The sequence below is a fragment of the Hippocampus guttulatus genome, chromosome 7, assembly GCF_054856545.1.
Source record: "Hippocampus guttulatus isolate MCC_2025c chromosome 7, RoL_Hgut_1.0, whole genome shotgun sequence".
Lineage (NCBI taxonomy): Eukaryota > Metazoa > Chordata > Actinopteri > Syngnathiformes > Syngnathidae > Hippocampus > Hippocampus guttulatus.
In genome coordinates, this window is record NC_141267.1 from 23658504 (window position 1) to 23680429 (window position 21926).

General features: G+C 54.3%; 4 protein-coding genes across 6 annotated transcripts; all 4 read left to right on the forward strand.

Moving 5' to 3' along the window:
* Positions 1 to 134: 134 nt before the first annotated feature.
* On the forward strand, positions 135 to 4056 carry LOC147203210 (uncharacterized). 2 transcript variants are annotated; one of them, XM_086116067.1, is made up of 3 exons: positions 281 to 429; positions 1031 to 1248; positions 1822 to 4056. In XM_086116067.1, the coding sequence occupies exons 1-3, from the start codon at positions 389 to 391 to the stop codon at positions 2037 to 2039; spliced, it is 477 nt and encodes a 158-aa protein (XP_085972193.1). In that variant the 5' UTR covers positions 281 to 388; the 3' UTR covers positions 2040 to 4056. The 2 variants fall into 2 exon arrangements, with proteins under 2 accessions (XP_085972192.1, XP_085972193.1); XM_086116066.1 differs by lacking the exon at positions 1031 to 1248 and having other exon boundaries at positions 135 to 429.
* An 866-nt stretch (positions 4057 to 4922) lies between these two features.
* On the forward strand, positions 4923 to 10899 carry scinla (scinderin like a). The gene is made up of 17 exons (XM_086114752.1): positions 4923 to 5036; positions 5846 to 6032; positions 6267 to 6421; positions 6559 to 6720; positions 6791 to 6940; positions 7511 to 7597; positions 7692 to 7824; positions 8023 to 8111; positions 8194 to 8409; positions 8497 to 8630; positions 8702 to 8792; positions 9016 to 9186; positions 9275 to 9452; positions 9568 to 9686; positions 9888 to 9965; positions 10073 to 10133; positions 10219 to 10899. Exons 2-17 carry the CDS (start codon positions 5852 to 5854, stop codon positions 10374 to 10376), a joined length of 2163 nt encoding a protein of 720 aa, XP_085970878.1. The 5' UTR covers positions 4923 to 5036; positions 5846 to 5851; the 3' UTR covers positions 10377 to 10899.
* Positions 10900 to 10956: 57 nt separating this feature from the next.
* LOC147203212 (retinol dehydrogenase 8) lies at positions 10957 to 14027 on the forward strand. 2 transcript variants are annotated; one of them, XM_086114753.1, is made up of 6 exons: positions 10957 to 11198; positions 11457 to 11618; positions 12132 to 12311; positions 12391 to 12484; positions 12678 to 12861; positions 13592 to 14027. In XM_086114753.1, the coding sequence occupies exons 1-6, from the start codon at positions 11102 to 11104 to the stop codon at positions 13820 to 13822; spliced, it is 948 nt and encodes a 315-aa protein (XP_085970879.1). In that variant the 5' UTR covers positions 10957 to 11101; the 3' UTR covers positions 13823 to 14027. The 2 variants fall into 2 exon arrangements, with proteins under 2 accessions (XP_085970879.1, XP_085970880.1); XM_086114754.1 differs by lacking the exon at positions 11457 to 11618.
* A 391-nt stretch (positions 14028 to 14418) lies between these two features.
* dr1 (down-regulator of transcription 1) lies at positions 14419 to 16854 on the forward strand. Its single transcript, XM_086114756.1, has 3 exons — positions 14419 to 15497; positions 16099 to 16262; positions 16422 to 16854. Exons 1-3 carry the CDS (start codon positions 15278 to 15280, stop codon positions 16560 to 16562), a joined length of 525 nt encoding a protein of 174 aa, XP_085970882.1. The 5' UTR covers positions 14419 to 15277; the 3' UTR covers positions 16563 to 16854.
* The last annotated feature ends 5072 nt before the right edge of the window (positions 16855 to 21926 follow it).

Genomic DNA, 21926 nt, shown 5'->3' on the forward strand with positions numbered 1-21926 from the left:
CTCGATAAAAATGTGTCCAATCCGTGTTCGGTGTTTTTTATTGACAATTTCTCCCTGCGGTGTGACCAACTTTCACATGACCATCGAGTGCGTCTGTGCGTGCGCGCTCACTCTCGTTTTCAAGCTGTCAAACGATGCAAAAGTCTGACCCGTCTCCTTCTTCACAAGCTTCAGAAGGAACATTGGGCGACTTTGAGGAAAACTCACCAACTTGCAGAACCAATGGGGAGCACCCTGGGGGTCGCACGGAGACGCTAAGGTATGCGATCAAGTACACCCTGGAACCTTCACAGACTTTCTGGAACATTGAAGAACATCGGGAAGATCCAGGAGAGTTTGGAGCCCGCCTTCGGGACCTTCCGGATCAGTCAGAAACCTTTGGGAAGCGATGGGGAACATTGAGGAATATTTGGGAAGACCTTGGAACAGGTAAGTAGCCTGCGGAACATTTAGTGTCACGATTGGGTTTGTGACCACCAGGTGGCACTGTAGGGCACCCCCTGCAGCCGCACACCTGTTGCTCATTAGGTAATCGGTGCTCTCGGCTGCTGTCATGTTTGTTCCTGTCAGCTTTGTTTCGGTCATGTTTCTCTCATTGAGTTTTTAGCTTCTGCCGTGGTCTTTGTTTGTTACTTTGGATTCGTTTTGTTCTGAGGACTTTGTTTTGGAATGAGTTTTCTCTTTTAATACAATTCGTCAAGCACACCCTGCTCCTCCCTCCTGCCTGCTTTTTTTGGGGTCCACCACCAACCACCTCGCAAACGTGACATTCAGGAACACCGGGCAGCCATCTGTCACCCGGAAGATGATTTGGGAACCTCGAGCGACTTCCGGGAGCCATCGGGGGGGGGGGGGGGGCTTCCGCTTTGGGCAAACCAACAAAAAAAAGCTTTGTTCCTTCCCGCGGTGCGAACATGGGACCGTTTCGGTCGCGGCGGGTCTTGCGAGGAAGCCGCGGATCTCGTGATGGAGGCAGAACTGAGGGTCGTCTATCTTCTCTCTACCGCCACCACCCCCCCCCCCCCTGAAGGGGGTGGAGCCGAGGCTATAAAAGGACAAATGGCGATAGAGCGCGCCCGCGAGCGGCGGCGATGGACGAGCTGAGCCCGAGAGAGCGGGAGCTGCTGAAGATCCGGCGGGACAGCGACACCAAGGCGGCGCAGCTGCTCAAGATGGAGAAGCTCATGCGGCAGACCAAAGACCTGATGGACAAGCGCGACGAGCCCGACAAGGTCCAAGAAAACATGGGTGCGTAGGCCCGAGCGGCCCGAACGTGCGGAGCGACGGGCGCAAAACGGAACAGGGTAGTCGGTGGAGCTCGTGCCTCCAACGGGTCCTTCTGGCGCTCCTTTCCCACACAAAATGAGTGTCGCTCGCGTCAAGGAATGGAGAAAGAGCGCCCTCCTTGGTGGCGGAAAGAATCGGGTCACCCCAGACCGCCGCCGAAGACCGGCGAGCTACGTTGTTGCGTAAAACAAAGATGCCACGGGGCCGTGCCGGGAAACCTCCGCGGTGGCGGAAAGGAACGGAGTAGTCCGGGTCCGGCCTCCCTTCGGGATTCGCGCACCGATCCGAAGTCGAGGGGCTTTTCGGCAAGCGGCCGGCTCGCGACGCGACGCAAAGGAGGGCGTGGCCCGGGCTGCTTGTCCATTGGCCTTGCGGTCGCGTCGACCCGCGAGCGAAGCTTCCGCCGCGGCGGTCGCGCGTGAGGGGACGCTTGCTCCGGAAAGCAAACGGTGACCTCGCGATTTCCCCGATTGGGCTCACGGGTATGAACGCTGCTTTGTTTTTGTGTGTGTGTGTGTGTGTGCGCGCGCGCAGTGGAGGACCTGGAGGAGAAGGTGCGCTCCAGCCGGCGCCACCGGCGGAATTCCCTGCACCAATCGCAGATGCTGGAGAGTCAAATGAAGACGGTGAAGGGCGAGCTGGAGGGAACGCTGGACCATCTCCAGGAGCTGCGCAACGTCCTGCGCCGTTCGCAGCAGAAGGCCGAGGAGCGCAAGGCCGCCATGGAGAAGCTGGCCGCCGGACTCGGGTGAACGCCGCCGACCCGGGAGCCACCGGAGCGCGTGATCAAGATCGAGGCTTTCGCCGCCGGGGGGCCAGACGAAATGCTCGTCGATGTGGCTGAGGCTAGTGCTGTTTGTTAGCTTGGTTTTCCTGAAGATTTGGCTCTGCTGCTCAACTCCTTTTACAGCGACTTGTAAAAGTATTCACTCCTCCATTTTCGTACCATAAATGTCCGATTGATGTACAAGTTATGATGTCTGTCGGAGAGTGCAATGTGTCCAAATACCCGGGGGGTGAACACTTTGTCGTCATTCTGTTCATTGTGTATCCCGTGTTTGCCGCTTGCGAGCGCGCGATTTCGCACGCCGTCGACTTCTTCTTGCGTCGAGTTATTCTCGGCGTGTGCGCCGGGAGCGTGTTCCAAGTGTCTCGAGCTTGCGGTCAGTCATCATTTGGCTGGATTGCTCTCATGCGCTTTTGCGAATCGTCTATTTGAGTCCGAGCGGCCGCAGGGGAAACAGAAAAGGGACGCAAAGACGAGCTAACGACGGCGACGGACGTCACGTGATGCTACATTGACGCTTTGTTCGCATTTGATTCCGGGTACGTTTCTTGGCGGTCTAGCAATGACAACCTGGCATTTGGCTTTTGTGAAAACGACCTCGGCCGCAGTTTTGTTTTGGTTTGGTTTGGGTTTTTTTGCGCGTGTTTGCCACCAAGCCCCCCCCCCCCCTGCCCCCCCCACCACGCCCACTCAGGAGGTCCACTCAACCGCTTTCGGGGTTTGCTCACCTGACCTTTGAGGTTAAAAAAAAAAAAAATCATAAGCACAAGAGCGCGTCAATCTTCCTCTTCTTCTTTCTGTCTGGAAATGGTGATCGGGCCACCGTTCACGTCGAACCCCCGTTTGCCAACTTCTTTTTCTCTTTCCTGTGTCTCTTCCACTGCACTCGGCGAGACCATTAGCCGCCAGATTAGCGCGGTCGGACAGAGCTCGACTCGACCGGATCGCGGCGGCCAATCGCATCGCTCCGAGGCTCTCGGACTCGTCGTTTGCCGCAGCGTGTGAAACGGACTCCAAATCAAATCAAATCGGTGCCTGCGCCCGGGATCGGACCTCATTTCCACGGAGGTACGCCGGTGAAATGGAATTTTAGCGAACCCAGTGAGTTTGCTGAGCGCAGATGAACTTTTAGTCCTCCATCTTTGTTTCCTTTCCTTTCGTTTGACTGGCGCCGATTTGGCAAAGCTCAAAGACTCCTCGGAATGAGCCGGGGTGGCACACCCTTAACGCAAGCGGGTTTGATCTGGTCCAAACTCAAGTCGGGACAAGACCGCGCGCGCGCTCATGCGTGACATTCTTTGTGTGCGCGCGCGCGTGTGTGTGTGTTTGTGCAGATAGGGGGGGATTATGTGTGTTGTGTTCACACTCGACAATGTGGCAAAATGTGCTGATTCGGCACTTGTAACGCTAACATGAAGCGACATGACTATGCATGCTTCTTTTGCGCAACTCTGCGCGCGCGCACAGAGTTGTGTAACCGGCTAAACAAGTTCACGTTTGGGTGCGCGTCTATTTATTTATTCATTTTCATGTTAGCTTGTAAGCTAACGAGAAACTAGCAACACCGGAGGAGCACCGGGAGGAATGCCTGCATCGCAGCGGACGGGACGAGAGTCGATTTGTTCGAGTATGATAAACGAGACGAGGGTATTCCTGAAACCGGTTCCACTCAACTTGCTATTTCATTCAAACGAGCCGACTGCTTTGGAGCGACCGCGATAGATGTCATCGGACGAAATGAGACGAGGCTACATGGCTCTACGCCGGAGAGTGGAGCTCCCACGAAAGCAATACCACACATTTTCTACAAATGAGGTCACGGGTGTCAAACCCAAGGCCCGGGGGCCGGACCCGGCCCGCCGCGGCATTTCATCTGCCCGCCCCCACTCCGAAAGCAAATCATGTGTATCAACTTGCATGATCCTTACTCCAATGTGTACCGAAATGTCAAATTGTCACGTGCAATAAAAAACATTTCCTTACCCGGTTTGCACTCACTTGAACAATAATTGAGCAAACTGTATCGGTTGACTTGAGCGATTTCAAAACAAGTCAAACATCAATTTGTAACACGACGTGACGATGAAACATTGATTTGGCATCACCGTCGTAACGGCAATCCGAGGGAGAACGTCACTCCCGAGTGTCATGATCCTGTCCTCTTTGGATTTTTTTTTTTTCGTCCTTATCCGGAGCGGAGGGCGTTCCCTCCAGAGGCGCACCTGGCGCTAAATCCGCCTCGTGATTTAATTGCCTCAATCAACCCGGCCGCAGCAACGACCGGTTGTCGGATTGTTTGGGCCGTGCCGGATTATTCTAGGCCACGTGTGTCTACCAAAATGTCAAATTGTCGCGGGTCACGAATGACGTTGCAATTATGCAATCGTTTTCGCCCACTCGAAGAATAATTGAACAAACTACGATGTATGAGGTTCACTTGACCGATTTCAAAACCAGGAATCCATTCGTTTGTTTTTGCAACAATGCAACGAAACATTCGTGTGTCAAAACGGCCCCGCGGGGGAAGCGGTGACCTCAAAGTGGCCCGTGACAAAATTGAGTGTGATGGCCCCCCCCCCCCCGCCCCCCTGTTGGAATACGATCAACGTGGACTCATGCAAAAAGGTCGCAAGCAGGTTGAGCTCGTCCAGAAGGCGAGAGGAGGCGCCGGCGTTTGGTTTCTTGGCCGCCGCCAGCGACGCTGTGGATTTTTCCTGAGGCTGAGCGAGTCGACGGCGCGGCGGGGCATGCGCTTGTTTTCTTTCTTTTGTCTTCCGACTTGGCGCGGCGCCCGTGCTGAAGGCGGGGCGGAGGCCACGCCCGCCTCTCACCCCCATCGCCCGTGCCCCACCCTCACGAGGTGTATAAAACCGCCGCTCTTCAAGGAAGTAAAACAGACGGGAAGAAGTCAACGGCAAGAAAAACCTTTTGCAACGTCATCACTCCTCAGCAGCAGCAGCAGGTAACGTCTGCACGCCAACACCCTTTGTATGATCGTCGGTCGCACCGTGGTGATTCTCCTCGCCATTGCCGCGGCATTTCCAACCACCTTTGATTGAGGTTCTTTTCCCCTCTTGTCCATCTTTGTGTCTTTGCGGGCAAAAAAGAGGAAATCAATGTCAGGAATGGTTGTCGCATTTGTAAGAAATGTTGATAAACGTGAAGAACAATGGCCAACGAGTCAGGTAGGCGGGGCACCGGCTGCGCCCTGTTGACTCATAATCACCAAACCCTTCTGATAACAACACACACACACACACACACACACACTTCTGCGCTGTCGGGCCAGTTGCTATCATCTGCCGTCGCGCGCTTGCCTCAACAGAACCCCCCCCCCCCCCCCCCCAAAAAAAGCCATGTTCAATTGCTAATTTGAGAGGCTCAAAGATTTGTGCTTTGATCACACTTTCTTTCAGTGGCTGCCAGATTTTTTTGGGGGGGGGGGGGCACTCTCGCCGGAATGCAGCAACCTGTCCCCCCCCCAAAAATCCCCACTGTCAATCGGCAACAATTATTCCATGCGACTTCCACAACCCCCCCCCCCCCCCCCACCCCCTGCCCCCGCCCCATCCCTCCACACACACATGGTGGAGTGGCGTGGAATAGCACGGAGTCAAGCGGGGTAACGTCTGGAAGATCGGAGTCATGTCGACCGGAGTTGATTGGAGTCCAGTGGCGGAGGATAAAGCCGAGTGGAGTCGTGCGGAGCAGACTCCACTGTGTTGGTCTTCGCGCGGCGCTTTGTGACCGTGCCGATTTTGTTTGATTCAGGTGAAGATGCCGACCCACAAAGCGTTTGAGTCTGCGGGGAAGCGTCCCGGCCTTCAGATTTGGCGCGTGGAGAAGATGGACTTGGGGGAAGTCCCCGCCGCACTGCACGGAAGCTTCTTCATGGGGGATTCCTACATCGTCCTCCACACCAGCCCCGCGCCGTCTTACAACGTGCACGCTTGGATCGGTACCCGCCTTTCCATTTCTTTTAAGCGGAGGGACCGGTAACCGGAAAAGAAATGAAATCGAGTCCCGGCAATGTCTCCTATGTCAGCGTCGTCGAAACCTGTCGCGAACGCACACGATTTTCCCCGTCGGGTCGCGAGTTCGACGCCGGCGTTTGAACGCGTTTTCCGCAAAGCCCGACCGGCGCGCCGCCGCCGCCCGTCTGAGGGTCCCGTTTGCCCGTCGGTCTCCGTAGGCGAGCAGACGTCCCTGGACGAGAAAACCGCGGCCAACATTTTGATGGTGCAGCTGGACAACTGCCTGAAGGGCGCCGCCGTTCAGTTCACCGAGCACCAGGGGGAAGAGTCGGTGGATTTCCTCGGATACTTCAAAAAGGGACTCAAGTACCAGGTGGCCGACTCAACTTGACGCTATGTCACGGCAGCTACGTCGTCGCGCCGCGTCACGTCGCGCATCATTTCGCCTCAGTTGGCGCGGCCCGACGTCGTGACGCGAGCTCGCGCCGGGCGGCGCCGTGTGCGTTTCAGAAAGGGGGCGTGGCCTCCGGCTTCCAAAACGTGGTGACCAACGAGGTGGACGTCAAGCGTCTGCTGCACGTGAAAGGGCGCCACCGGGTGCGCGCCACCGAGGTGGACCTGACCTGGGCCAGCTTCAACAAGGGCGACTGCTTCATCATCGACTTGGGCATGGTGAGAGGACGAGGGCGGCGTTTTGTCGCCGGCTCCTTTCGCTGACGGGCGGCCCTCGTGCGATTGACAGAACATCTACCACTGGTCGGGTAGCGAGAGCAACCGCTACGAGCGCTTGAAGACCACGCAGCTCGCCATCGACATCCGAGACAACGAGCGGCGAGGGCGCGCGGAGGTGCACATGATCGACGAGGGAGACGAGCCCGAGGAGGTCATCAAGGTGACGCTCGTCCCCGAGAATCCTTGTCGCAACTCCTTCCTCTCGAGTGACTGCGATGGCATTCGAGCGGGTTCCGCGCTCGCGTTGGATTCGACCCGACGAGATCCCTCACATTCCGCTCGCGGGCCGCGCGGCGCCTCGGCTTTCCCTCAGAGGGAAATGTGCGGCGGCCTTCCCTTGAGACACGCGGCGCACGTCGCGCATTGACGGATGAGCTCGTTTTGAAATCGGACGGCGGTCGATACGCGTGGGTTCGACGGCTTATTTCTGTATTTTGTCACGTCTTTTAAAGGGACCCAAAAACGCTCGCGCGAGCTCATGTCTCGGCGTTGCTAAAAGCGAAGGCGATTTGCAAGAAATACGAAGCGGACGCGCACGGTTCGCCTTGGCGGGCCACGTGAAATGATCCCGCGGGCCAGATGCGGCCCCCGGGCCGCGGCTTTGCGTCCTACCCCGCTCTACGGCGGTGCCGCGAGAGCCGGCGGTCTCTGTGGAACGCCTCTTCTTGGCCCCGTCGGGTTCCGTTGCGTTCCGCTGGAGTCGACCGGTGTGCTCTGTTGTTTCTCTCAGGTTCTGGGAGCGAAGCCCGACCTGCCTCCGGGACCTTCCGATGCGCGCGCGGCGCAGACGGGCAGACATCCGGCGTCGCTCTACATGGTAACGGCGCAACACGACCTGAAAGGGCGACAAGAAAAGCAAAGACGCTACGGCAACGGACCGCGGCTCACGTCGCTAACGCTTTCCCGCGCAGGTGTCCAACGCTACGGGCAAGATGACGGTGAAGGAGGTGGCCCCGAGCAACCCCTTCAAGCAGGCCATGCTTTCCAGCGGCGAGTGCTACATCCTGGACAACGGCCAAGATCACAAGATCTTCTTCTGGAAAGGTAGCTGGCCGGCCCGACGCCCAGATGCTGACGCTACTTAAGCCGCGCGGGGAAAAAAGCTCCGCGGTTGTCCCCAAAGAGTTTTGCTCCTTGACTTTTCCAGCGGTTGAGCTCATTAGTTAGCGAGTCGCGGGAAAGGTCGCAGTCTTGAATATTCCCAAGTCGGCACACGAGCTCACGTTAGCGGCTGGCGCGCAGGTCGCGACTCCAACGCGGAAGAGCGCAAAGCCGCGCTGAGCACGGCCGACAAGTTCATCGAGGACAAGAACTACTCGGCCAAGTGTCAGGTAAGCGGCCGCCCGCGCGCGAGGTCTCGCCGCGGAAGCCCGCGCTCGCCTCTGATTCGCCGAGACGCGCGACCCGCCGCAGGTCCAGGTTCTGCCGCAAGGGGCCGAGAGCACCCTGTTCAAGGACTTCTTTGAGAACTGGCTGGACAAAGACGAGACCACGGGTGTGAGTCGGGCGCACGCCAAGGGCAGAATCGCCGTGGTTCAACAGATCCCCTTCGACGCCTCCGGTCTCCACGGCAACAACGTCATGGCCGCGCAGCACGCCATGCCCGACGACGGATCGGGGAAAGTGGAGGTCCGTCCCGGTCCTCGGCGCCGCGCGCGCGACTTCCCTTCTTGGTCCGCTTACCGCTCCTCGTCCGTGCCACTCGCTGCGCTTCAGGTGTGGCGCGTGGAGGGCGGCGGCCAGGTTCCGGTGGACGCGGCCACCCATGGCCAGTTCTTCGGCGGCGACTGCTACCTGCTGCTGTACTCGTACAAGTCGGACTGCAAAGAGAAGCGCATCATCTACATCTGGTCCGGCGGCGCGTCGGCATGTTGGCATTGAGGGTCGGCCCTTGACCTTTGTTGACCTTTGCCCCCTTTAGGCAAGGAATCAAGAGCAGTAAAGCTGAGCTGGGAGCCTCCGCCATCTTGGCCGTCGCCCTGGACGACTCCATGGGAGGCGTGGCTACGCAGGTCAGACGGACTTTTATCGGCAAAAGGAGCGCTTCCTCGCGTCGGGGCCGCTCCGCGGCGTACGCGGGTTTGCGGCCGACCGCGCCCGCCGGTCGATCGGCTTAGCTCGGCATGTTTGCGGAGCGTCATCGCTTCGAAACGAACTTTTTTGTAACGCCGGCGAGCTGCGCTAAGCTGGCCGCCTGCTAACGGCTGCCGCCACGTTGTTGCCGCCGCGGTCCAGGTGCGCGTGACTCAGGGCCAAGAACCTCCTCACCTGCTGAGCCTGTTCAAGGGCAAGCCCCTGGTGGTGCACCTGGGCGGGACGTCCCGCAAGGGCGGCGGCGGCGAGCCGAGCGCCACCCGCCTCTTCCACATCCGACAGAGCTCCACCAAGGCCGTCCGGGCCGTGGAGGTGGGTGCGGACCGCGGGTCGTTCTCGCCCCCCCCCCCCCCCCCACCACCCCTTTCTGACTCGTTTCTCTTCGGCTTTGGCGTCGCAGGTGGCGGCGGACGCGTCCTCTCTCAACTCCAACGACGCCTTTGTGCTGAAGTGGCCCAAGGGGACTTTTGTGTGGAAGGGTCGCGGGGCCACGCCGGAGGAGCTGGCCGCCGCCAAACACGTGGTCGGCGTCCTGGGCGGCGGCACCCCCGTCGAGGTGGCCGAGACCAAGGAGCCCGGTCAGCAACGCGCCAGCATTCACAAGTAACAGCCGAGGGCCGTCCGAGTACGGCTCTCGAGACGCATTGCGGCCGCTGACCCGTTGTTGTTGCTGTTGCCGCCGGGCGCCACCAGAGAACTTCTGGAAGGTGCTGGGCGGCCGCAAGGACTACCAAACCTCGCTGACCCTCCGCACCGCCAAAGTGTGGCGACCCAGACTCTTTGAATGCTCCAACGCCAGCGGACGCATCCACGTGAGGACAAATCTCCTCGTCTTGTCTTTGCGGACTTTCCGTCACGCGTGCGACCCGATCGGATCAAAGCTACGGAAACGGTCTCGGTCTCGGCCGGATCGGTCCGTCGGACTTTGACCCCGGAGCGGACGGGCTCGGGTTCTCTTCTGGTCTCGCTCTTGAATCGGCTACTCGGGTGACACGCGGGTGTCTCGCGCGCAGGTGGAGGAGGTCCCCGGAGATTTGGACCAGCTGGACCTGGAGACCGACGAGGTGATGATTCTGGACACGCACTCCCAGGTAAATCGTCCGCACTTTCCGATCGCCTTTTGTCTCGGGCGAGCAAACGTCCGACACGAGGAAAGACGGTTTCGGCCCTTGCGTTTGACCTTCCCGGTTGGGTTCAGCTCTTCATATGGATCGGCGAGGACGCCAACGAGACGGAGAAGAAAGGAGCGGCGCGCATCGGTGAGCCCGACGGGAGCCTTTTTTTTTTGACGCCGAACGTCAACGGCGCTCGCAAACTCTGCGCGTGTGTTTGTCGACCCGACAGCCGAGGAGTATTTGAAGTCGGACCCGAGCGGCCGCCGCGGGACTCCCGTCAGCACCGTCAAACAGGGCCAGGAGCCGCCCTCCTTCACCGGCTGGTTCCTGGCCTGGGACCCCGCCCTGTGGGACAAAGACCCCCTGGCCATCTTCGGCGCGCGTTGAGCCGCAAATCGCTTCGCCTTGTCGCGTACTCTCGCGCCGCCTGCATTTTTCGTCACTTCTAATCCGGTGGGCGGAGTCATCTCGCTCGCTAATCATCTCTCATCTCTCGGCTCTCTGCCAAAGGAAAAAAAATGTTGACGGAAAGGGAAAGTCGAGTCACACCCTGGCCAATTTCAACGCTGCCTCGGGATGAACGCTTTCAAATTTGGCAGATTCGATTTGTGCCTTTGGTCTTTGCGCAGCAAGACGGGGAGAGCCACACCGCAATGTTTTTCTCTCGCTCGTCCGGTGAAATCTACACACAAAAGAAAAAGAACATTCAAAGCTCGGGCGTACGCCCGAAAGGAAATGATTTGAAGGGCGCCATCGATTTTGAATTGACGGCCCTTGACTTCTTGCCCTTCCGGTCACACGACAAAATTTGAGTGGAATCTTCCTTCCTTCCTTTGCTTTCTGCCTGCTTGCAAGCCAATTTGGATGGGAAACCTTGTGAGGCTTTTCAATAAACATCGGAACAAGCGTCGCCGCGAGCGTGCGTGCGTTTGTCACGTGGCTCCTGAGCCGCCCCGTGCGTCAGTGCTGACTGGCACTTTGTCGGGATTAAGCGGCGGGAATTAAGCAAGGTAGCCGCTCGGAGCCCCCCCCCCCCGGTCGCCCCTCCTCACTCGCTCACTGGCTCTTTGGCTCGGACCTCTCGGCGGACGCGGACGTGCTCGGCTGGCGAGATGACTCAAAAGGCGGTCCTGATCACGGGATGTTCCTCCGGCATCGGCCTGGCGCTCGCCACGCGCATCGCCAAGGACGAGAAGAAGAGGTTCATGGGTAAAGACGCGCACGCCGGAAAAGAAATTTCAATGCGACGGGATTGGTGACGAACGCGGTGCCCCCCGAGGCTCGCTAAAAAAGCAGCGAAGAACCGACGCTTGGCCATCGTGCACTCGGGCAAACGCCGCGAGAAAGCTTTGGTGGATCACTTCCAAGCCTGACAGGCAGGGGGCGCCGCGAAACCGCAAAGCGTTTGACGTGTCGTGTCGTGTCGTGTCGTGCGTGCGTGCGTGCGTGCGTGCGTGCGTGCGTCAGTGTACGCCACCATGAGGAACGTGAGCAAAGGCGAGGCGCTGGTGGAGGCGGCCGGCCGCTGCCTGGGCCGCACGCTGGAGATCAAGCAGCTGGACGTGTGCGACGAGACGTCCATCAGAGCTTGCGTGGACAGCCTGCCCCAACGCAGGGTGGACGTCCTCAGTGAGTGGCACCCGCCCCCCGCGTGCGCGAATGGCCAATCCCGACCGCGCTTTTGATGAAGAGTGGAAGGCAAAAACAAGAAGGCACACTTCTTTTCAAATGTGGTACGGTCAAGTCTTTTGCGACGGGATGCCGGAACGAATATGAGGATTCAGGTGATGACGCCTTATTGGGATGAAAAACGTGCAGAAAGAAAGATTTCGGGCACGCGGTAATCCCGCCCCAGGTGATTTTGGGAGCGGGGCTCTTTCGGTCGCTGAGCCGATCGGCCGCCGACTTGCACGCCGCTAAACGGGCCGGCGGAGGGACGCGGGGACGGCCCACCCCGAGCGGACAAAAATAGCGACGGCCGCAAAACGGCGTCTGCGTAAAGGTTTCTCCCGAGCGCGGGCAACCCCCCCGCCGACTCGGCTTCCGTGAAGCGTCGGCCCCTGATCGTATTTGCCGGCGTTGAATTTCAACGTTCGCACGGCGGCGTCCGTCAGTGGCCGCTTAACTTCCCCCCCCTGTGAGTCAGTAACGCCGGCACGGGCCTGATCGGCCCCATCGAGTGCCAGTCGCTGGACGAGATGAAGGCGGTGATGGACACCAACTTCTTTGGCCTGGTGAGGCTGCTCAAGGAGATCCTCCCCGACATGAAGCGGCGCAAGAAAGGTCACGTGGTGGTCATCAGCAGCGTCATGGGCATCCAAGGTGGAACTTAGCCCGCCCGCCCGCCAGAAGGAAGGAAGGAAGAGCCTCGGAGCAAATAAGCGCTCTCTCCCTCCCGCAGGGATCCTCTTCAACGACGTCTACGCCGCGTCCAAGTTTGCCGTGGAGGGATTCTGCGAGAGTTTGGCGGTGCAAGCGCTCAGGTTCAATCTCAAGTAAGTCGCACGCTGCTCAGAAGGCCGCTCGCCATCGACCGGTCGACCGGAGACCGGAGCCGAGGCCTGAATGAGAGTCCCTCGGCGCCGCTTTCGCAATCCAACTCGGAGGTGGCGGGCCCGCCGCTTTTGGCCCCACCCACCCCGCGGGACATCGCGGGCTCAAATGTCATTTGACGTCCCGCCGCTCCAGCATCAGCCTGATCGAGCCCGGCCCGGTCATCACCGACTTTGAGCGGAAGGTGTACGATGAAGGGCTGAAAACGGACCTGAGCAACGCTGACGCGGTGACGGCGGACATGTTCACCAACATCTACCTGAAGAACTACAAGCAGATTTTCCAGACGCTGGGACAGACGCCGGAGGACGTGGCGGAGGTACGTGCCCGCCCGAGTCACCCCTCTCTCCGGGACCGCCGTTCAAGGTCTCCTGGAGCAGAGGTTTTTTTCCCGGAGGACTCTGCCAAAGTGCCGAAACCGAAGGCTGTTTCAGAGCACCTTGCCGGAGCCGCCCTTCCGGCGCCTCCGATAGAGTCCTTCCTTGAGCAATTCGTCCGGGGGGGGGGGGGTGGGGGGGGGGGCATCCCGGAGTGACTCCAAGAGGGTCTCCAGGAGCCGCTAGCGCAGCGGTGGGCAAACTACGGCCCGCGGGCCGAATCCGGCCCGCCGAAGGTCGGTCCACAATTAAGGTTCGATGTGAATGATTGCATTCATTTCAATTGGACTTGTAATGACAGGCATTTCACCGCCAGGTGGCGCATTGACATGAAGTTGCAGAACACGGGGGGGCGGGGCAATCTTTTCGACCACCTAGTACCTCTGTATCGCTCTACTTCTACTGGTCTGATCACAACCCATCTGCAGCGATGCACAGGCTAAAATAGGTCATCGACACGCTTTTGTTCTGTTGATGTTTGATATGGACTGTCAACAAATGCAGTTTTTTTTTTAATGTACCATAGCTCGTGCTGACCTGGCCCTTCTGTCAAATTTTAAAAGTCAATGCGGCCCCCGAGCCAAAATGTTTGCCCACCCCTGCGCTAGCGCTTCTCGGGTTCTCCTTCTCGTCCCGGCCCGGACCCGGCGTGTCTTTCGTGTCCCCCCTCAGCACACGCTGAGGATCATGACGTCGGACAACCCTCCGTTCCGCCACCAGACCAACACGCTGTACACGCCCATGACCACGCTCAAGTACGCCGACCCCAGCGGCGATCTGCCCATCGACACCTTCTACAAGATGGTCTTTGAGCACGACAAGATCTTCAACGCCAGCCTCAACTTCCTCAAGTTGCTGCGTTGGAGGAGCAGACGCAGCTTCGCGCTGGACAAAAGCAACTGACATGGCCTCCGTTTCGCCGCTGGGGGGAGTCGGTCCAAGCTCGTGCTCGTCTTTAGCCGCGCCCGCAGGCCGTCATGTGACCGCATCAAGTCACTTGACGTTTTCAAAGCCTCCGAATATTGCAAACAGCTCTCGTTCTTGTACGCTATAAGCTTTTTTTTGGGGGGGGGGTGCAAATGGAATAAATATGAAGCCAATGAAAATATTCCGTGCCATGTCATACATCATTCATACAGTAATGATGGAGAACACGTTTATTTTTCTCAAGTTATTCATAAAGACGGGGTACCGACAAGTAATATAGGACAGAAATCATGTAAATACTTGATATTTTAACATCAATAAAAATGTTGGGGGGCGGCCCGCCTCACGAATCAAAAGCGTGCGGAGGCCGTGAAAAAGCGCACGTCCCCAAATGACCGCAGGGTGGCGATAAACAATGACAGAGCAACTTGCGTGAGGCACCACATCCGGTTTCCTTGTGACGTCATACCTACGCACATGGCGTCCCTTCACCCGGTTAACGGCAGATTCTTACGTTTGTTTGAATTGGGACGCATTAAATGGATTCGTTTACTCGTTTGGCTCGCCAGTGATGCAGTTTGAGTTGAGTTTGTTCATCAAAAATACTTTATTGTAAGGCTGCAAATTAAGACTCGAAAATAGGGTAATTTGTAGACATGAAGTGATACTGATAACATAGGGAGTGTTCTTGTAAGAAAGAAGAAAACAAAAAGAGCAACGTGCAGTCAGAACTGTAGGCCAGTTACGTCACAAAGCAAGTTGGCCATTTGCATGTGGACAGGGGAGGGAAGTAGCAAGCGACGTTGACGCTTGTTTTCTTTGTTTTTTTAAGGCTTGAAAAAAAACGAGCATTTAAACGTCACGAATCAATCCGTAAGAAGAGACAGAGCGCCCGCGTCAGCTTCGCTTTCGCCCCGCGTGTCCGCACGACGTCCGGTTTCCATGTTCACGTCATATCCGCACAAATGTTGGCGGAGTACGTCGTGAAAGCAGTCAACGGCCGGTTCTGACAATTGTTTGACTTTGACACCTTGAATGGATTAGTTTCCGATCCGGCTCGCTCGCGACGGCCTTTAATCAGCTTCCCCGGGGCAGCGGCTCAACCGTGCGTCGCGTGTCTCCCTTGTTTGCCTGGCAGCCTTAGCTTAGCTTAGCTTAGCTGAGCTTTAGCCATGCTCTCGGACGGCGGCGACTCGTCGGGCTACTAAGCCGCCGGCCTTTCACTCCGTCGCCTAACCGGCCGCGTCTCGGGTCTCCGCCGTGATATTCGATCGCCGATGTTGTGCGCGGACGTTCGGCTTTCGGTTGCGGCGTTAACCTAGCCGCCGGGCGGGCGTCTTGTCTTTTCTTTGGATTGGAACCGGGGGCAGAGGAGCCGGCCCCTTTTTGCTCGTGTCACCGCTTTGTTTTTGATCGCGTTTCGTTCGCGCGATGGCTTCGTCCTCCGGCAACGACGACGACCTGACCATCCCGCGCGCCGCCATCAACAAGATGATCAAGGAGACTCTGCCCAACGTGCGCGTGGCCAACGACGCGCGCGAGCTGGTGGTCAACTGCTGCACGGAGTTCATCCACCTCATCTCCTCCGAGGCCAACGAGATCTGCAACAAGTCGGACAAGAAGACCATCTCGCCCGAGCACGTCATCAACGGTGAGGGAACTTCCGATCGCCAACGCCGCGTCGTCGCGAACGCTGCCCGACCGCCGGAAATGTTGTTTTCATGCGGCGCGTGCATCGGTCGTGACCTATCGTTTGTAAACGTTCAACGCTAGAAAGAGCGGACCCGCGCATTTGTTTCCGTCGCGATCGTCGCGCACGCGCGCGCAGGTTTCATCGTCACAACGTGTGCAAAGGCCATCCCCTTTCCGTCCGGTAGAAGGCAGTGTTGATGTGTCGGAGCCATTGTTATTCGTTTAAAAATTGCAACCCGAAAAGCCCCTTTTTTCGATTTATGGCTGTATTGAACCAAAATTTGTTTGTCTTGAGCTTGTTTCGCCTTGACGCGTTCTTCTTTTGCTGCCGCTACCTCTTTGTTGACGTCGCAGCGGACGCAGGAGAAGAAGAGCGTCTTCCCGCGTGAAGGCAAAACGAGCTCGAGTGAAACGATGGACGGTTTTGAAGCCTCGGGGGTCGCGAGGTTGTGCAAACCAGTGTCAAGTCGCCGGTGGCGGGGCCGCGGACGGCCCGCGACCCGAGTCGCGACTTGCGAAGGCTCGCCTTGCTGACGCCGCCGTGTCCCCCCTCCCCGCAGCTCTGGAGAGCCTGGGCTTCGCCTCGTACATCACCGAGGTGAAGGACGTGCTGCAGGAGTGCAAGACGGTGGCTTTGAAGAGGAGGAAGGCCAGCTCCCGCCTGGAGAACCTCGGCATCCCCGAGGAGGAGCTGCTGCGGCAGCAGCAGGAGCTCTTCGCCAAGGTAAGCCCGACCGACGGCCGCGGGGGGGCTTGGGGGGGGGGCTGCGTTGGGACCCCGGTGCCAACTGGCACGTTGAGAGCCAGCCAATGTCTGACTCGCCCGCACCCGATTTATTTTGGGGGCGGCTGCGCGTGTCTGTGCGTGCGTGCGTGCGTGCAGGCGCGGCAGCAGCAGGCCGAGCTGGCGCAGCAGGAGTGGCTGCAGATGCAGCAGGCGGCGCAGCAGGCCCAGATGGCGGCGGCCAGCGCCGCCCAACAGGCCGGTTCCTCTCAGGACGAAGACGAAGACGAAGACATGTGATCCGGCAAAGGAGGTGCTCGGGCTCGGGGTAGTGGGGGGGGGGGGGGGCACACGCCCGTGAGGACGGATGGACAGTGCGAGCAAAGGCGGAGTCGTGCCGACTTTGATTTCCGACTGCGTCTCCTCTAAATTCTCTTTACGTTGTGAATGTCAGAGACCCCCCCCCCCACTCCCCTTCTTGACTAAAATGTTGACGATGTCGGATGAGGAGGACGGTTTGTGTGTGTGTGTGTGTGTGTACTCGTTCATTCCACCAACTTCAAGCAATAAACTGTCTTTTTCTACACCTCCACCGCTGCCGTGTCCTCTTTGTCCTCCTTTCTTCTTCTTCTTCTTCTTGCGCTCGCCACGGCAAACGTCCGTTGAAAGTGACTTTGCTCGGTCTTTCCGGAGCGGCGGAAGACGCCGTCGTCTGCTCTGCCGCAGACGACGGCGGTCACGGGCGGTCCTCTGGCCACGCCCACCCGGGGGTGAGCCACCCGACACCAATCAAATGGTCCGCGCGCGCGTTCCCGTTTCTCTTTGAACTTGCGTGTCGCGTGGAAGACAAAAGTGTCGCTACTGCCGATTCACACCTTTCCCTTTTGAAGCCATTTTGTTGCAAACGTGGAATTGCATTTGACGACGAAAGAATGAAGAAAAACAAGCTGAAATGGATCCCGACTAGCAGTAGTTCAAATGTGTCCTCGCTTCTCATTCGTGGCCGGCTAACATTAGCCCCGTTAGCTTTGGTTGCTTTGCTAGCTCGCTCGGAGTCACGCGCTGCGGTGCTCGCTTGCGCGTTCACTCGATTGACTTTTAACGGCTTTTTTTAAGAGCGCCCCCCGTCAAACGAACGAGGCCGTTTTAGTTTGAATCTAACCATTGAAATACATAATAAAAAGGCATCAAATATCATCATAAGTTGCATCTATAGGACACCGGGATCATGTATTGACACATTCAAAAAAAAAACTAACAGATATGCTCAGTTACAACAACGATAAGAAAACACGAATAATATGTGGTGACTTTAACATTGACTTATTAAACCCAAATGGACACAAAAAAACAACCGACTTCATAAATACTATGTACAGCAACAGCTTTTTCCCAGTAATCCTGAAACCTAGCAGAATAACAGTAGACACGACCACATTAATAGATAACATATTTATAAATAAGATTGACCATAAAATGGAAAGTGGACTTCTCATTAATGACATAAGTGACCACCTACCTGTTTTTGCAGTTTTTCATCATTATTTTGATAGAAAAGCTAAGTCAAGAACTCACATAACAGAAATAAGACTAAGAACCCAACGCTCCACCGACGCCTTTAAGCAAGACCTAGAAAAACAAAACTGGACCGAGGTCTACTCAAACGAAGACCCAAATACAGCGTTTGAAGTATTCCAGTCTACCATAATCTCCTTATATGATAAACATTTTCCATTAACTAAAGTCTCCAAAAAGTATAAAAGACCCAAGTAAGCCATGGATAACGAAAGGCATAGAAAACGCATGTAAAAAGAAAAACAATTTATATAAATTGTTTTTAAAATTGAGAACTGAAGAAGAGCTATAAAAATAAACTAGTAAATATTATAAGAACCGGTAAAAGAGATCATTATCATGCACTATTAGAGCAGAATAAAAGTAACACACAAGAAATGTGGAAGATACTTAACCAAGTAATCAGAAATAGTCCTAAAAAAATGGATTATCCAGAGTATTTTATCAAAGGCAAAAATACTATTTTGGAAAAAACTGCAGAAATAGCAACTGAATTTAATGAGTATTTTGTCAACATCGGCAGTGACCTAGCAAAACAAATTCCTGATCCAACAAACTTGTTTGAAATAGATACGTAGAAAAAAACTCCTCCACGATGTTCCTTACTGCTGTAAAACAAGAAGAAGTATCAAATATTATAAAAACTTTTAAAAATAAAAAGTCAACTGATTGCTTTAATATTGACATGACAATAATAAAGCAGATTATAGAATATGTAGTGCGACCTTTCACGCACATATGCAACCTGTCATTCAAAGCCGGTATCTTTCCATCAAAAATGAAAATTGCTAAAGTTATCCCAATCTATAAACGTGGAGAAAGACATCGGTTTACAAATTATAGACCAATATCACTACTAACACAATTTTCAAAAATATTAGAAAAACGATGTTCTCGCAGACTTGATAGCTTTATACAAAAGCATGCGCTGTTAAGCGAGAATCAATATGGCTTCAGGGAAAAACGGACCACCTCAATGGCAGTTATGGAGTTTGCGGAAGCAATAGCCACTAATATAGACAACAAAGAATTTACTGTTGGGGTTTTCCTAGATCTAAAATAAGCTTTTGACACAATAGATCACAGTAGATTATTGAAAAAACTAGAAAGATATGGCATTAGAGGTGTAGCTTATAAATGGATAAAAAGTTATTTAGAAAACAGATATCAGTACGTGCAACTCAACAATAAAAAAACGAATCAACTAAAAATCACTCACGGAGTTCCTCAGGGGTCAGTGCTTGGTCCAAAACGATTCATCTTATATATAAATGATATCTGCAAGGTCTCAAAACAATTTCAATGTGTCCTATTTGCTGATGATACAACTTTCTACTGTTCTGGAATAAATCTGAAACAGCTCCTGACAACCGTAGAAAACGAATTCAACAAATTAAAAAACTGGTTCGACAGAAATAAATTGTCACTTAACCTGAAAAAATCGAAGTTAATTGTTTTTGGCACAAGACCAATCAAACACCAAGCTAAAATGATGGTAAACTCAATTGAGATAGAAAGAGCGTATGAAACCAAGTTTCTCGGATTAGTAATAGACTCAAAACTATGTGGGAAGCCACATATCGATAACGTAAAAAGAAAAATAGCCAAAACCGTCGGGATCCTCTACAAAACCGAGGAAGCGCTAAATAAGAGATCTTTGTACACATTATACACTTCATTATTATGACCATATATGACCTACTGTGTGGAAATATGGGGAAATGCCTGCAAAACAAACACACTCCCTATTCTCAACCTACAAAAAAAAGCAATTCGAATTATTAATAGATCAAAATATACGGAACCCACAAATCCACTATTTATCAAATTAAATACGATGACATTTTATGACCCGGTTGACTTTAAAATCGCCCAATTAATGTACGAAGCACACAATAACCTGCTGTGCCAAAACATTCAGAAGTTTTTCGAAATTCGAGAAAGCAGCTATGATTTAAGAGGTAGCGACTTATTCAAAAAACTCAAAACAAGAACAAACATCGAGCAAAGAAGTGTATCTATCAAAGGTGTTAATCTGTGGAATAATCTCCAAACGGACCTGAAAATTAGTAAATCGCTTGCTGAGTTCAAAAACAAATTCAAAAAAATAGTACAAACAAGCTACATCAATCAGAGTTAAAATGATAAATTCAAAACATGAAATATAATGATAAATCAGAACTAAGTTGATAAATAGAGAAAGGTATATAAATATCCATTATGAATACAAGAGAAAATTGACACAAGAGTGTCAGGGTGTGGAAGTATATAATCCCGATACAAACCAAAAGTTGTAAAAATATCACGGTTAAGGCTAAAGTAGGAGCCTTAATGGAGACTTCTTTCTTCTTACTTTTTTCTTTTCTGATTGATATAAAAATGATTTATTAGATACAATCACATAACGGGGTAGGACTAGATACGTTTTTTACTTCTTCCTACTCCCTTGAACATAATAACTGTGTTGTATGAAGATTGATTTCTTTCTTTTTTTATCTACCTTATTTTCTGTCAAATTATTACTGTATATATGTTTTATGTTCAATAAACAAACAAAACAAACAGAATCCACAAGGTGGGAGACTGCGAAAGCAAACGGCAATGGCGACGTCACGGCTGAATCGTTCGGTTACGTTTCATCACATTTGCACATGAACCTCCAAAACGCGTTTGCGTCGACAAACGCCGACGTGTTTTTTCCTTTTGTGTTCTCCCAAACCTGTGCAGCGCCAACGTCCACCGCATGTCGCTGTTGGCTTTGCCGGTCATGTGGAAAAAAACAAGTTGTTGTGGAAGCGCCAGTGTTACATATTAAAACCATTAACTACGCACGCATGAAGAAAAAAAAAACACGAAAACCTTACGCAACGTTGTTGTGCAAACTTGCATAAGCGCGCGCAGGCGCTTTTTGTCTTGTGTAACTGCAGGAGCATCCTGTTACATGCCACACATCCCCGGGGGTCAAATAAGTCTGTCGGAAGTTCTCGCCGTCTCCAAAGTGACCCATTTTCACGAAAAAGCTCGCCGCTGCGCCTTTGGCTTGGTTCGGGTGAGCGCGCGGGCGTCAGCCCGACCGACGAGGTCTCGTCGTCAGAGGCGGCGAATCCAGTTCTTGGAAACGGCAAAGCCGGCCGCGCGGAGGCGCTCGGCGGGTCGAGTGGAAGCGCGCGTGGCCGAGGCCAAAGTGCGCCGGCCTTTCAACTTTCTGGACCCGCGGGTTCGCAGCACTTGACGCGCCGAAGGCCGTATCGGTGCGACGGCAAACGGTGGCTTCGGGGAGGCCGGCGCGAGACTTTGGACGCGAACGCTTTGCGTTTCGAGCCCGGTCGCTGCGGCCATTCTGCTCACATCTCAAGGTATGTCGCAATGTACCGTTTACTAGTTGTTGTTGTTGCTCACCAAAGGAGGTCATGTGAGGGCGCGCCCGCTTGCGGAAGTGCACGTCCGGAGAAAAAGAGGCGTGACTTGCAAATGTTGTATAATGTCCAAAAAAAGGCGTGACTTGCAAATGTTGTATAATATGTGGAGTTCAAAGAACAGGAATAATTCCGTCGTGACTCATTGTGGTTTTGCATGTTGCGGTGGCGGCCGAGTGTTGTTTTGCTGAAGCAAATGTTGTTAATTGAGAACATAGCTGGATGTGGAATGTTTTCTTCCGTAACAACAAAGTGGCCGACTTGGACAGCATCTCCGTCTCGGCCTCGTCGCGGCGCTACTCGCAGCTTGTGAGCGCACTTGGCATGTTTAGCCTTTAAGTTCGCTCGCCTGCTTTTTACGTGTCAAAACAAGACACGTTTGGCGTTTGTTCGAAAGCGACGACGGTTAAGACACTCGTTTCATGCTCGCATACACGCGCATGCGCACACAGCGCCCGAGAGAACGGCCTTGTTTTACAATTGCACACCGATGCGGAATTCCATTCATCACACACGCGCGCGCGCGCACGCGCGGTTCAATCAGGCCCGCAGCATAATTTAAAAATGGGAAAAAATGCATAAAAGACAGAATTAATATTTTTTAAAGGTGCAATTCATTGAGAAACCACTAGGGGACACTGTTTTGACCAGAGAAGAAGACAACAGCAGCCTC

Bases quoted from the DNA above. Each gene is read 5' to 3' on its own strand.
- LOC147203210 (XM_086116066.1), top strand. From the start codon at position 135: ATGCAAAAGTCTGACCCGTCTCCTTCTTCACAAGCTTCAGAAGGAACA. The intron at 430-1,821 runs GTAAGTAGCCTG...GCGCGCGCGCAG, and splicing joins TTGGGAAGACCTTGGAACAG to TGGAGGACCTGGAGGAGAAG.
- scinla (XM_086114752.1), top strand. From the start codon at position 5,852: ATGCCGACCCACAAAGCGTTTGAGTCTGCGGGGAAGCGTCCCGGCCTT. The intron at 7,598-7,691 runs GTAACGGCGCAA...TTTCCCGCGCAG, and splicing joins ATCCGGCGTCGCTCTACATG to GTGTCCAACGCTACGGGCAA. The intron at 8,793-9,015 runs GTCAGACGGACT...GCCGCGGTCCAG, and splicing joins TGGGAGGCGTGGCTACGCAG to GTGCGCGTGACTCAGGGCCA.
- LOC147203212 (XM_086114753.1), top strand. From the start codon at position 11,102: ATGACTCAAAAGGCGGTCCTGATCACGGGATGTTCCTCCGGCATCGGC. The intron at 12,312-12,390 runs GTGGAACTTAGC...TCCCTCCCGCAG, and splicing joins CAGCGTCATGGGCATCCAAG to GGATCCTCTTCAACGACGTC. The intron at 12,485-12,677 runs GTAAGTCGCACG...CCGCCGCTCCAG, and splicing joins GCGCTCAGGTTCAATCTCAA to CATCAGCCTGATCGAGCCCG.
- dr1 (XM_086114756.1), top strand. From the start codon at position 15,278: ATGGCTTCGTCCTCCGGCAACGACGACGACCTGACCATCCCGCGCGCC. The intron at 15,498-16,098 runs GTGAGGGAACTT...CCCTCCCCGCAG, and splicing joins GCCCGAGCACGTCATCAACG to CTCTGGAGAGCCTGGGCTTC. The intron at 16,263-16,421 runs GTAAGCCCGACC...GCGTGCGTGCAG, and splicing joins AGCAGGAGCTCTTCGCCAAG to GCGCGGCAGCAGCAGGCCGA.